This window comes from Nicotiana tabacum, chromosome 21, assembly GCF_000715075.1.
Source record: "Nicotiana tabacum cultivar K326 chromosome 21, ASM71507v2, whole genome shotgun sequence".
NCBI lineage: Eukaryota > Viridiplantae > Streptophyta > Magnoliopsida > Solanales > Solanaceae > Nicotiana > Nicotiana tabacum.
This window is the reverse complement of record NC_134100.1, coordinates 76,046,576-76,061,594: the sequence shown is the minus strand read 5'-3', so window position 1 is coordinate 76,061,594 and position 15,019 is coordinate 76,046,576. Positions and strand designations below refer to the sequence as shown.

Sequence of the window (15,019 nt, the reverse complement as noted above, 5' to 3'; positions counted from 1 at the left end):
ATTGATACTTAAGTGTTTGCAAACTTTTAAGGCTTAGAATTAAACTTTGAAGTTTAAAATTTTAAATTTGAATTTTGTAATTTTAAAATTGAAATTTGAAAGTAAGTGGCTACAAAAAATTATTTAATAAGACCAATAGGCAATATATAAGGATAAAGTTCCGAAGACTTTCATTTGATATTTTGATTGAATAATATATAATACTTCAAATTAAGTTGCAAGTTCTTTTTTGATTTTGTTATTTTTAAACTTGCAAATTAAAAGTTTACAACAATTATAAATAAAAAAAATTAAAAAAAAGTACATCACATGCTTTGCATCATTTTTGTAAGTTCATCCATGTCAACATGAGGTTCTTGGTTTCCGTCATTGGTTGAATCAGAACCATAAACCATTATATTTCCAATTTCTTAGTCCTCCGCTTCATCTACCTCGTCACGCCCTTGATTTCGTCGTTCTGATCTTATCCAATCTCTGAAGCACACTAGAATTTCCAAAGCATTGCTACCCAATGAATGACGGGTATCTCCTAGTTGCCACCTTACTTGGCTAAATGTGCTCTCCGATGCGATTGTTGAAATCGGCACATTTAGCACGTCTCGAGCCATGGCCGAAAGAATTTGAAATTGATTTGAGTTGCTCTCTCCACCAACCCAGTGGTAGAAATTACTTTGTGCGGAGCTCTGCTGACTTTTGCAAGTAGAATTGAAGTTCATCAATATTCCTGCTACTGGTTTGTTGATGCTCCCCTATTGTAGACAATAAAATAATCTTTAACACCATCATTATCATCCAAAGCACTGGTCCAACATGTTGAAACTGAACTTGAAGGAATATTTGCATCTACAACAGAAGAAGCATCAACAATGTTAGCATAATAATTATATAATGTTTCTAAATGTTTGTGTAGATCAGAAATACAAGTTTCAATATCAGGAGTTTCAGTTGGTCCAATATCCATATAAGAATATAAAACAGTGATTAATTGGCGACAAGTGGCCATTTTGATAGAAGAGTTTAAAATAGCTCCAATTAGATAAATAGAGGGAATTGGGTAAAAATATTTTTTAAACTTATCTAGCATAGATTCAACAACAGAAGTATATCCTTCTTTCTTCTTCAAATTATGTAGTAAAAGAGAAATTTCAGCAATATGAAGTAAACCATTTGCAATAGTAGGATAATAAGTTCCAGAAAACTCAAGTGTAGCCACATAATTTTTTTGTAAAAACTTTACAACATCTTCAATGACACCCCAAGTTTTAGATGTTAACAAATGGCTAGGATCGGTACAATGAGAATTAGCAACTTCAGTTATAGGCATTCTATATTTATAACAACATTTTAAGAATAAATAAGTATAATCCCACTTAGTAACTATTTCTTCAGGCATGAATCTTGGTTTTAGTCCATAGTGTACACATTTTTCTTTAAATGCATTTAATCTAGCACTTCTATTATTTCCTTGAATTACACCAACAACTCTTCTAACTAAAGTGATATCATCTCTAAATAATTCAAGGCCACTCTTCACAATCAAATTATAAATATGACATGCACATCTAACATGAAATATTTCAGGAAGTGGTGGGTGTAGATGCAATTTTTATATTGTAATAGCAGCATTGTTGTTAGAAGCATTATCAAATGACACACACAAAACTTTTTCTGCAAGATTATAAAATATAGCAACTTCATGGATAGTATTACTTATAAATGCACCAGTATGACTTTGATCTTCATCATATTTAAAAGCAATAATACGTTTTTGCATACAAAAATTACCATCTATCCAGTGGCATGTAACAGTCAAATAATCATTACCATTTACAGCACAACCAATATCAGAAGTAAGAGAAATTCTACAAGAAAGACTGGCGAACAAATAACGTATATATGTTTGATATTGTCCAAAGAGCCTAAAGATATCAGCTCTACAAGTACTTCTAGGAATACCTTTAAACAAAGGGTTATAAATTCTTTGAATATAAGTAACAAGATATGGTGAAGCAGCAAAACTAAAAGGTGAACAACCTAAAACAATCATTTTAGCCAATTCTTTCCGATCTTTCTTAATATCGTATTTACCCATTAACCCTCCAGTACCCGGGTTAAGTTTTTGTTGCCCATCTTCCTCATCTACTCCCCAATCAAGAGGGTGGTTATCTACCATGTGCCTACGAAGTTGACTCGTCCCCCCTCCCTTACCGGTCTCATGTTTATAAATATCCTTACAAATTCTACATCTTACATAATTTTTATCTTCTTCTAGTCTGTCAAAAAAATTCCAATACTTACTTCTTAATCTTCGATTCTTCTTAACAGGGAGAGGAGGCCTACTTGTATTACCACGACTTCGACCCCTAATATTTTGAGTTTGACTAGCATTACCATGTATAGCTGGTGGTGTTTCAAGATTATCAGGTGATGGAAATGGAATATCATCTAAATTATCATCTAAATCATCATCTATACCATAATTTTCTTGAAGTCCCTCATAATCTACATTTAAATTTTCACATGAACTTTCAGAAATATGTGTAAAGCTACTAGAAGAACAAGCACCACCTCTTGATCTTTTGGAAGTTTTCTTACTACCACCTCTACTAGTGCACGCTTTTTTGGCTGCTCTAAATATATCCATTATGTAAATTAAATTAATAATTGTAAATAATAAAATAAATGTATACCAAAGAAGAGAAAGATATAGAACGAGTGTACCAGGATTCCGGATGCCGCACTAAATTTGATATCAAAAACCAAACTTCAATTGATAGATCGATACTTGATAGTTGATACCACACTTCACTTGAATACTTGATATTTGATAATAATAATTTTGTAATGGCTAAACTAAATATTTGATGAAACTTGAAATAATAAGTAATTGAGAATTTAAGAACAATAATCAATAATATCAAGAGAGAATTAGAGTAGTAAGAGAGTGAATTGTGAGGAAAAATGAAGAAGAAGGGGGGCTATTTATAGTTTTTAAAAGGTTAAAATTATAATTTATCAAATACTAGGGGTGTGGGGGCTATTTTCTTAGGGGGTAGGCCGAAATGACTATTTCTGCAAAAAAGGGCCGTTGGCCAACGGTCATATTTGAATTTGACCGTTGGCAACGGTAAAAAAAAAAAAAATAAAAAAAATAAAAAAAAATATTAAAAATCGGGCTGAACCAGGCTGTAGCCCGTTAACAACCCGTTAACGGGTTAACAGGCTTAGCGGGTTCCGGTGCACCGGTATCAAAAAACTGTTCGTTTGAAACCCGCTCCCCGCCCAACCCGTCCCAACCCGCCCCCACGCTACAGTACCGGGCTGACCCGAGCTGAACCGGGTTGTAAACGGGTCAGCCCGGCCGGATTAACAGGTATAGTTGGAATTCAAGCTTATCAATCTCTAAAGGAAAAAGAAAAAGAAGGAAAATAAGAGAACATACTACTTACAATCTTTTGAGTTCTAAGTTTAAATCCGGAGGCAAAAAATATTAGGTGATTTCTTCTCATTTATCCAAGTCTTGGTGGATAAGGTTACCTAGTACCTGTTGGTGGTGGGAGGTGGTAGGTATCTCGTGAAATTAGTACACACAAGTTGGCTTGGACACCAAGGTTTTAAAAAAGAAAATAATATTAAGAAAACATACAAATTAAGCTGACAGAATATTTGCGAAAGCGAGCATTTGCAGAGTTCTGGGAGCACATGAGAAGGGGAGAGCACACCAACAGAAAGACAAACTCGAACAAAAATAAAATATGCACTCCTAAGTGAGTAAAGGCTATGTTTCTATGAAACAGCAAATAGGAAGATCATATAGAACTCAGATGTTTACAATTAAATGCCAAGATTAAAATCTTTAAGCAAATGTCAAAACTTGAAACTACACCAACCAAAATCAAACATGCATAAAATGCTCTTTTCTGTAAGTATCTGAGAAGGCCTTATCTACCGCAACATTATGACTTTTCCATCCTTAGTCAAGGATGCAAAAAATAGGCATGACTTAAGATTACAAAAAACAGAACTAGCTAATACAAAATTTGCAAGCAATACAAAGTTTTCCACCTCTTTTACTCCCCTTCTACTTTTGGCTTTCATAATAATCTAGATAAGATACTTGTATGCTACTAGTAGTAGTGGAACTACGAGAGCAGCAGGAGCAGCCCATAGCCGATAGTTCATTGCATTTTTCCGCTTCAGTATAGTTTTAGGAATTTCCATGCCCTTAGCACGTTTTGGTCGATTCCTGATAGTATTCTCTTTCGGCGCCTTAACCTTAGGCGCAACTGATGTTTCAACCTTTTCCTCAATCTTCTCTTCCTCAGCAACCTCTGCAGATGTTTCAGTTGGTTCCTCAGTAGATCCCTCAGCAGGAACAGATGCTCCAGTTTTCTTCTTCGCCTTCTTCTCACGTTCCTGAAAAGGAGTAAAGATGCCATGTAAGTAGATAGCTAATGTAAATGCCTAGACATAAAACAAGAAAGAAATGGTAGAATAATAAGGATAATTTCCTTGAGCTTCTTTTCAGCTTCTTTTTGAGCTTTTATTACTGCTTTGGCAGCTGCTTTCTCGGCCAACTTCTTCTTCCTCTCCATTGCCTTCTTATTTTTTGCTATCTCCTCCTCTCTCTTCATCTCCCTCAATTTCGCTTCATCAACTCCCTTGCCCTTGGGATTCATATCCTTGGGTTGCTTTTCTAAACCATGGATCTCCTCTTCAATATCAAAGATGTACTTTTTCGTGCTACTTTCTGTAACTTTGCTACTTGCTTCTTTTGGCTGCTTGTTGTTCTTCTCTTTCTGTAATTTCTGAGCAGGAGGCGCTGATTCTTCCTTTAATGGTTTCGCATTAGTTCTTTCAACAATCTCAGATTGGGAAACAGTCTGCGCCGCTGGTAATACTAGAGGCTTTTCGTCGGGGTTCCTCATCCTGCCATCTCGGCTCAACTGCCTAATATCAAGTGCTGTTAAAATTCTCCTCTCATAATCATCCCTAAATGGCTTACTGCCACTCCAAAGGGAAATGAATTTATCGACCTGAAAACATTGAAGTTATTGTCAGAAAGAAACATGCAAATCAAATTGGAGCAACTAAAGACAGATCTAACGTACCTCTGTAAGTGAGAGCTCTTTGAGGGCTTCAACATCCTTCTTATCTGCTAGCAATTTTGCTTTTTGCAACAGTGCATTGTTTTGGTAGAATGGAGCATTCTGAGAAAATTAAACGACATAATAAAGATCATAAAATACATAAGACATCTCTCTTTCATGCTTGCAATCAAATGATACATTTCATTTTTGAAGTAATTGAAGGGGAGCCTTGGAGCAACGGTCAAGTTGTCTCCGCGTGACCTAGGTCACGGGTTCAAGCTGTGGAATTAGTCATTGATGCTTGCATCATGGTAGACTGCTTACATCACACCCCCTTAGGGTGTGGCCCTTCCCCGGACCCTGCGTGAACGCGGGATGCTTTGTGCACCAGGCTGCCCTAGAACGCCAAAATATAACTTCAGAATACTTTCTTTTTCACAAAGTAAACTTGAGAAAATTTTAATCAACATGGAAAGAACATCATACCCCTTCTTCACGGTGTTTTCTCAATTCCAGAACATGTGCAAAAGCTGTGTCCCTCTTCTTTGTTATTTCCTTCAATTCCTCATCCAATAACTTAATCTGATTGGTATTGGCATCGAGTTGATCATCTAGTTGCTTAAGCTTGGCCTTAACCACCTGTTGCTCCTTACGAACCCCATCAAGGTTACCACTTATAGCCTATAATACCACAAAGTATTGAGTATCGTTAGTTAACCAACGACATTCTTAAGCCCAGAAAACTCGATATTTAACATCTGTACAAGTATTCAAAAGTTCTGACCCTTACCTTAACCTGCTTTTGTATTGTTTCTTTTTCACCTATTGAATCCTGAATCTGTGCCCTCATAGCCATATGGTCTCTTACCTCTCCCCTTGTTCCTTCAAGTCGTTTAATTTCTCGCAGAATTTGCTTCTCTTCAGTCAGAGGAATGCTTTCATGCTGAATGCGGTACTGCAGACTCTTAATCTAATCGATTTTCAAATAAAAACATAACAACTAACATTAGGTGGTAGCAGAACAGCAATAGGAAAATGAAGAAAAGCTAAGATACTAAAAGGACAAAGAGATTAGAGCTTACGAGATCGTCAAGCTCCTCCTCAGATGAACACAGACTAGAACCCCCTTCTCTGCCGGCTTTCCTAGGACCACGGAGCTTGCCCAGGGCATCCTGCAGAGGTTCCATTTCCTTTCTTTTCTCACCAATTACTGCCCAAAACTCCTGATTCTCAGCACTCACAGATTTCCTTTGGTCTATCAACTTTGATCGTTCTGCCTGCAAAATATTAAATGAGTTAGTTATTTCCTTATTTTCATTAAAATCTCTCAAATCAACTGTCTGGACACATCCAAATAATCTTTTACAATGCAAAGCTTGCCACTTTTGAGCTAAACTGGATGTTGAGAGGGGATCCATATTCAACACAATTTTGGTGCATATATTTAACATGTATAACACAAACATGACTATTGAGTTCGGGTAAAGAGCTTGAGATTCTTGATAGACGACAGAAAATGACATATTAAATAATCTTATAGGCATGTCACTATGATATGTTATACAACTGATATGTTCTTGCAAATGTTCAGCCGAAAGAAGAGTTAAAAGATACAAAACTTACCCTTATGGCCTTCAATTTTTCAATAACCTGAGATCTTGCTTTGTTCATTTTCTGTAGCTCTTTTTCTGCCAGATCAAATTTGGCCTTGAGTTTTTGGTCTTCAAATCTTCGATATCTAACAATATAGAAAGAATGTATCTGCTTAGGTGCAGGCCAGTCGTCAACTGCATCCTTCCGGAGGCTGCTCACAGGAACTTTTTTCCCTGCCTCCTTAATTGTTTCTTGAGTACCATGCGAGCCAAAATTTATAGTCTCATTAACCCCTACGCCATGATTCTTTTTTTTATTTTCCTTCGGAAGGTTTTTCTGTTCAGTTCCAGTTTCAACTGAAACAAGAGCTAACTGAGATTCCATGTCTCTACCCATGATTCACTGAAAAACAAACCAAAAAATGGCCCTCAACTCTCAAATCCTGAAGCAGACAATACAGAACATTTTAACAAAATTTGCGTATTAATTACTACTAACTCATTTGAGAATAAAACTATGCTCAGGAGACAGAGAGCACCTGATAGAGAAAAGACAATGAGAACAAAATTTTCTAAGTTACAAAGCTTATTCACACTGAACTACATATGGAATATTTGTTAGTTACAACATGCATCTACAATTGGCTATGCCAAATGCTGAAGACAATACATCAACTACGCCAGAAACCGATCCAGAATTTAAATTTAATGGGTTCAACTTTTAAGATCTTCAGCAATAAACTCATTTTATTTTTGCTAAAGTCCAAGAATCTCTTTCATGTCAAAATTGAGTCGTTAAATTATTTATCACTATTTAATTTAAATTTTATTATTATGATGATGAAATATAGTTGTCAAAACTAACTTACTTGTTTTGATTTCTAATATATAGTGCAATTTTAATGCAGGGGCGGCTCAACGAAGTTGGTGGCCTAAAGCCAAATTGTATTAAGAGGCCTATTTCACAAAATTCATGTAACAGTGAGACACAAAAGATCTTATGTTCTAATCAATTGGTCAATTAAACATGAGAAAGTAGCTAAATCAAAGAAACAGAGTTAGAAATTGGAATGAGAAATCTCAAAGTCATGTGAAAGAAAGGAGGAAAAATTAGAACGGAAAAGGAAAATAAATATACTACTAACAAGATGGAGATTTATCGCTCTTTACTCACTCATACGTGCATTCTTAACCAAATAAACAAATATTAAAATTTGGACTCTTAAAAGTATAATACATAATAATATAGTATAATATTTTTGGGGCCCTCTAGAATTTGGGGCCCAAGGCAATGGCTTGAGCAGCCTTACCCTCCAGCCGGCTCTGGCTACATATGCCCCTAACTACGCCTCAGCTCCAAACAAGTTGGGATAATGTTGCTCCATTATGCTCATCTTTGATCAATATTATGTAAAATAAAAATCAAATAAAAAGTACTAGAAGTTCTCTATATTTTCTATAGCTTTGACATGGCAAAAAGATTCCTAGAAAAAACATATAGAACCTACTGTAAACGTACTAACATGCCTAACACATACGGGGCAAAAAGACTCCTAGAAAAACTTAGTACTTACCGTACACGTACTAACATGACTAACACATAATTCCAACTAATTGGTATTTCTTATACTATATAGTTTTCTTTCACTATGCCCTATTTTTCCTTCAAGAAAACTTCCTTAATTCCATATGATTTCAGGTCTATCTCATCCCCTTTTAACACCTTCATTCACCATGATTTCACACCTATGGAGAGGTTGATGCGGGATATAACCAAACCATTTCAAGCGACCTTCTCTCATTAACATCTCATCAATGTGTGTAACTTAGATACTCACTCAACACAAATTCAGCATACAAGAGCTAGAAAGATGAGTAATTTAAGAAGACACCAATCTATTAGAGGCTGAATCGTGGAAACTAAACAGACACCTCCAGAAACATAAATAGGAACAAGAAAAATGAAAAGAGAAAAAATCCCTTAAAACTTTAATTCATCCATGTATCACATCAGAAATAACAGTAAATATTTGTATATATTTTATAAAGGAAAAGTACATATTGCATACAAATATATCTACAAGTGTGCGTGAAAGGTAACAGAACAGAAATGCATGCATTACTGCAAACTGAAGCAGAAGAAAACATAAATAGTTATTCAATTACGTTCAATATCAAACTAGTTTAGGTTGGTTGTTAAATACTCAAATTGCCAAGAATAATCATATAGCAATGCACTACTACAAAATTGGACATAAGAGTTTGTTCTCACCCCAAAAAATCAAATTTTAATGTAAAAAACATCCATGCAAAAACCATATTATTTATTTTAATGAAAAGGAAGGAAGGAGGGTCACCTTAATCAAGATCAATACTGATGGAAGAAAAAGAAAAAAAAAGAAGGATTTTTATTTTTATTTTTTTAGGAAAAAAGAAAGAAAGAAACTACAAAAGAGTGAAGAAAGGGAGAGACAGAATTGTGGAAATGGATTGAAAAAGAAGCATGTATAAGGGGTAGACTTGCAAGGAATAAGGAAAAAACTAAGGCAGAGATTTTAAAAGAGAGTGTACCTTTGGTTTGGAACAAAATGGGAGAGGGCCATTCGAAAGAGAGATTGAGAGTGAAACAAGTGAGACCCCCCACATATCTCCACTCTCCTCTTTCTCTCTGCCTCTGTTCTCTACTTCTTGAGAAATATGTGAGACAGAAACTAAACAAAGACAGAGAGAGGTGCAAGTGTATAGGAGATTAGAATTTTCTTTTCTTAGATAGTGCTAACTCTTTAAATAATAATAACAATATCAATAATAATTAAGAGGCTGTTTGGCTAAGCAAACTCGTCAAACTAGCTTATAAACACTTTTCAGTTTATCTACGTAAAGTTAAAAGTGTTTATAAGTCAAGAATAAGCCAAAAGTCATAAGTTGGTCACCCCCAACTTATGAATTTTTAGCTTATAAGCACTTTAAGTTTGACCAAGATTTTTACTATTTTATCTTTAAAATATTCTCTTTTAGAACAAAATTTTTATATCGATACTCATTGGCTCAAGTATTGTTTCAACCTAAACACCCTACCTCCTTACCCCTTCCCCCGCCTCAATTCTCATTGACTATTTAAGATAAGCAAATTCTTTATTCCTTTGCATATTTGTATCTATGTGATTGTGTATTAATCTTTGAACTGTATATAATAAACGAGGACATATCAAATTTTTGGTGTATTGCTTTCTAAGTGTTGTGGTGACGAAAACAATATTTGTTTCTCTTCAAATATTTTGTCCTATTTAGGTTTATTTTCTAGTGAGAAACTTTTGTCAATTTATTAATTATTATAACATATGATTATATGCTTATCATAAAATAAATTATATTTATCATAAAAGTTATCTTATTTAAGCACAATTGTATTTAAAATAAAATGACAAATAAAATATTTTTTATTTGGATCGATTTGAAATCTAAAATTTTGAAGAAATTACACCCTTATAAGTGTAAATAGTTCTAAGGTTATTTAAGTCATTTTAACAGAAAGGGAGCTTATCATCACTTTTTTATCAAATACTGCGGCAGCTTATTATCAATTTCAGCATTTGTATCCAAACACGTAACTGCTTATTTATTAAATCAATTTCATCACTTAAAAGTATTTTTCAACACCTAATGCTTATCGGCTACTCCAAATCAGCTAATCCAAACGGGCTCTAAATCTTTCTATAACTCGTTTATTCGGATCTTTTGTTGACTTTTATAATAATTATCTGTTATACCTATAATAACATTCGACATTTGGATCTTATTTGATTGTTATTAGCAAAAAATACCCAATTATTTTTAAATTTATTTATGTTAAAAAAGATAATTAAATAATTTATTTTAAACTCTCAAATGATATTCATATTTCATTAATTAAATTTTTTAAAAAGCTACTAGGAATGTGGAAAATGACAAAGTACGAAAAATTCTCAATTTAATCTTTTAATTTCTCATGTTTCAAATTAACGAGAGGCTTTGAAAATTCAGATTCCTCAGAAATATATAAAATTTATTAAATTCATATTTTCAGCAAAATATAATTAAATAGATTGCTTTATATATATAGAGAGAGGTAATTTTACAAAACAAATGCACCATTATAATGATGGATGTTGTTGTTATAAGTAAAATTGTATTACCGAAAGGTAAAAATACAATATATAAAAAACGGTTGCAAAGAAAATTTTCATGTTACAATGAAATATTGTGATAGAGAACGACTGTTATTAAAAAATCTCACTGTAATACTTTCTCGGTCTCAATATATATTATAGTTTTTGATTGGACATATAGTTAAGAAATTAACAAGACTTTAACATGTAAGCCAAATATATTTTAAGTATCAAAATTATCATTTTAAATAAATGGTGGTAATAGCTCCACATATCTTTTTATTTAAATGAGTCCTGAGAGTCCCCAAAAGTTCGTAAAAAAGTCCCAGAAAGTCATGTTGTCACGAGTAAGAAACTAAAAAGAGTATTTTGTCATATAATTTGGAATATAATGAGTATCTTTCTTAGGAAACTAATGCGAGCAAGTTATATATTTGACCGGTCAATCAAAAATAATTATATTTGCTGGCCACGTATTTAATTATATATATATATATATATATATATATATATATATATATATATATATATATATATATATATATATATATATATATTTTACCGACTATTATTTTTGGGAGCGCTACACTATGTAATTTTCCTAATTACGTAATGTAGACCTGATCACTGTTGTTGACCTTGGACCAGAAACGGATCTAAAATTTAAATTTTATAGGTTCAACTTTTAAGGGTTTTAGCACTGAACCCATTATATTTTTAAAGTTATGAGCTCATATCTACTATTTTTATAATTTTAATAAATTCTTACATAAAATCTTTTACTCTGTGTAAAAAATTATGGGTTCAGTTGAACCCGTCGGTGGAACACTACATCCACCTCTGCCTTGGACTAACCCGTTTAAGCAAAGCTTCGCTAGCTTGGTTTGGTTCTGGGTTGGACCTGATTTTAATCGACCGATTAATTGTTTGGATGGCTGAAACCAGGACCACTAACGTCGTATGATTTTGCTAGACTTGTCTTTTTCCTTTTTATTTCTTTTGTATACGGGCAAAATCGGGCTCATGGTACACCCCGATCTCCGATAAAATAAATCAAGTTCGAGACATGATGATAGGGGAACGAGATCGAGGCAAAGGTCTCATCAAGTCAGAATCTGGGGGGACGACGCCCGCCCTCGAGAATATCGGGGTCACAGTTCGGATTCAGTCTTAGCCTTGAACGATTTTGAAGAACATTATCAGACAATCGGGCATGGTCAGCGGAAGGCCATAATATCCGTGACTAGCCGAATATCACGGCGAAGATCTCGACACGTATCGATGAAGAACCGACGATCAGTTAATCGAGAGATTTTTATCTTTTATAGAGTTGTACCTAGAATAGGATTCCACTACTATATAAAAGGGGTCTTATAATTCATTAAAGTTAATGTAACACGCATACCATAGCAATATATCGTTATTTTCTCTATCACTAGATCTTTTGTCTTTTTCATCGGTGCCGGCCGTGGCGAGCCCGGCTCGGGGGCAAATATTTCAATAAGGCTGGAACTATCCTCCTCGCGTTGTTTGAATTTATTTTATCTTTATTTGTTCAATAGTAGCTTAATTCATCACTTTGTATCGAATTAATCCGCATATTTTTAAAACCACTTACAAATTTAATTGTTATCCGATTTTGAGGGTAAACAGTTTGGCGCCCACCGTGGGGCTAAGAAAAATAGCGGCGATTTGATACAAATTTCCGTAATACACCCTACTTTACACTTGCTCTTTGAAGTGCCTTTGATTCCAGGTCAACGTTAAAATGTCGAACTTTCAATTTGCCTCTATAAACACGGATGCTGATCTGGCCACCATGGCGAGAACAACGATATAGCGCCCGGTAATAAGGTGCCCTCCGCCAATCCCAATGGAATTCCGGCCGCGGACCCGATCGACGCCAGTTCATATGTGGCCATCAACACGAATTTGCCCACCGATCCTGATAATAGCATCCGCGGGGGAGTCCGGTCGGTATCTCAAAATGCTCATGACAGTGAGGGAGATGGGATTAGTTTGCGGGTGATCTTCGAAATGTTGCAGGCTCAACAGACAACAATAGCCCAACTGTAGAACCAAAGCCGCGCTCCCAGTAGAGTTGAGCCCGAATCATCCTGAGAAAACATTCCCAGAAATGAACCAGCCGCAGATAGGCCAAATGAATAAGTTGAACCCGGAACCAACCCCGAAATAATAAAGATGATCGAGGAATTGAAAAGGCGGGTGGAAATGGGAGAAAAGAAAATCGAAGATAACGACAAGAAGATGGAGACTTAGAACTTCAGGGTCGACCAAATCCCAGAGCACCGCCGATATTGAAAGGCCTAGATTCCAAGAAGTTTTTTCAGAAACCCTTCCCTCCGAGCGTATCCCCAAAGCCGATTCCTAAAAAGTTCCACATGTCTGAAATTCCTAAGTACAATAGGACAACTGACCCAAATGAACATGTGACCTCATACACGTGTGCCATCAAGGGGAATGACTTAGAAGATGATGAGATCGAATCTGTCTTGCTGAAAACATTCGGAGAGACCATGTTAAAATAAGCTATGATATGGTATCGCAACCTACCTGTTAACTATATTGACTCGTCTGCTATGCTTCAGATTCCTTCATAAAAGCACACACCGGGGCTATCAAGGTCGAGATCAGGAAGTCGGACATTTTCAAAGTGAAACAGAGGGATAATGAGATGCCCGAAGAATTCGTATCCCGGTTTCAGATGGAACGGATGGACCTGCCTCCGGTCAAAGAAGATTGGGCCGTTCAGGCCTTCACCCAAGGACTTAATACTCAAAGTTTATTGGCTTCGCAACAGTTGAAGCAAAATATGGTAGAATATTCGGCCGTAACTTGGGCCGATGTGCATAACCGATATCAGTCAAAAATTAGAGTCGAAGATGATTAGCTCGGGGTATCCGAGCCAGTGACAGACCCAAGAGAGACATTGATCGTGAACCAAGGCCAAGTAAGGATCGATATCAACCTTATATCGGTGATCGTAGGAGTATCGGATCTGGACGAAACCCTGCGAGAAATGAAAGGAGAAGCGATCAGAGTCAGAATAACTGGTGACTCATAAGCAAAAATGGTTTTGACAGGCCCATCGAGCCTAAGGAAGCACCAAGGTTATTAGAGTACAACTTCAACGTCGATGTTGCTGCTATCGTAACCGCCATCGGACGTATCAGAGACACCAAGTGGCCTCGACCTCTATAGTCTGATCCAGCCCAAAGAGATCCTAACCTAATGTGGAAATATCATGGCACTCACGGCCACAGAATGGAGGACTGCTGACAATTAAGACAGGAAATAGCCGATTATTCAACAACGGACATCTCCGAGAGCTCCTGAGTGATCAAGCCAAGAATCATTTCAGGAATCGAGATTCTAATAAACAGATCGAGCAGGAGGAACCTCAGCCTGTCATTAACATGATCATCGGCGGGGTAAACTTTTCTTAGGGGTCGATGCTAAAGCGCACCAAGGTATCCATCACAAGGGAAAAATGGACTCAGGATTACGTGACAGAGGGAACCTTGTCTTTCAACGACGAGGACGCCAAAGGGATCATGCAGCCCCATAACAATGCATTGGTAATATATGTACTCATTAATAAATCTCGAGTTAAGTGTGTGTTGATTGATCCAGGTAGCTCGGCCAACATCATCAGATCGAGGGTCGTTGAACAGCTCAGTCTACAAGATCTGATTGTGCCTGCAGTCTGAGTTCCAAACGGATTCAACATGGCATGTGAGACCACTAAAGGGGAGATAACATTATCGGTAAACGTTGCCGGGACCATTCAGGAAGCCAAGTTCTATGTAATCGAAGGAGACATGAGGTACAACACTCTGTTCGGAAGGCCATGGATCCACAACATGAGGGTGGTACCCTCGACTCTGCACCAAGTGATGAAATTCACAATGCCAGGAGGGTTAAAAACAATTTACGGAGAACAACGACTGCAAAGGAGATGTTCGTGGTCGACGAGGTGGTTCCGGTATCCACACTTACAATGACAAAAGGTCTGTGTTCGACCGCCAAGCAAGAAGAAAAATAGCAATTACCTATACTAGCCCCGACCCAACTAGAGAAGTAGGGGGACGACGAAGACGACGATTACGGGGTTCCCAGGTCTTTTATATCCCCCGACAATTTTGATGCTACCAAAACGACAGTCAAG

At 36.1% G+C, this 15,019-nt stretch overlaps 1 protein-coding gene across 2 annotated transcripts; it reads right to left on the bottom strand.

Moving 5' to 3' along the window:
* Window positions 1–3,809: 3,809 nt before the first annotated feature.
* On the bottom strand, window positions 3,810–9,197 carry LOC107809882 (proton pump-interactor 1-like). 2 transcript variants are annotated; one of them, XM_075241670.1, is made up of 8 exons: window positions 9,040–9,197; window positions 6,714–7,085; window positions 6,173–6,367; window positions 5,881–6,060; window positions 5,577–5,771; window positions 5,112–5,210; window positions 4,514–5,036; window positions 3,810–4,418 (listed from the first exon to the last, which is right to left on the bottom strand). In XM_075241670.1, exons 2-8 carry the CDS (start codon window positions 7,077–7,079, stop codon window positions 4,105–4,107), a joined length of 1,872 nt encoding a protein of 623 aa, XP_075097771.1. In that variant the 5' UTR covers window positions 7,080–7,085; window positions 9,040–9,197; the 3' UTR covers window positions 3,810–4,104. The 2 variants fall into 2 exon arrangements, with proteins under 2 accessions (XP_075097771.1, XP_075097769.1); XM_075241668.1 differs by lacking the exon at window positions 3,810–4,418 and having other exon boundaries at window positions 4,426–5,036; window positions 6,714–7,125.
* Between the last annotated feature and the right edge of the window lie 5,822 nt (window positions 9,198–15,019).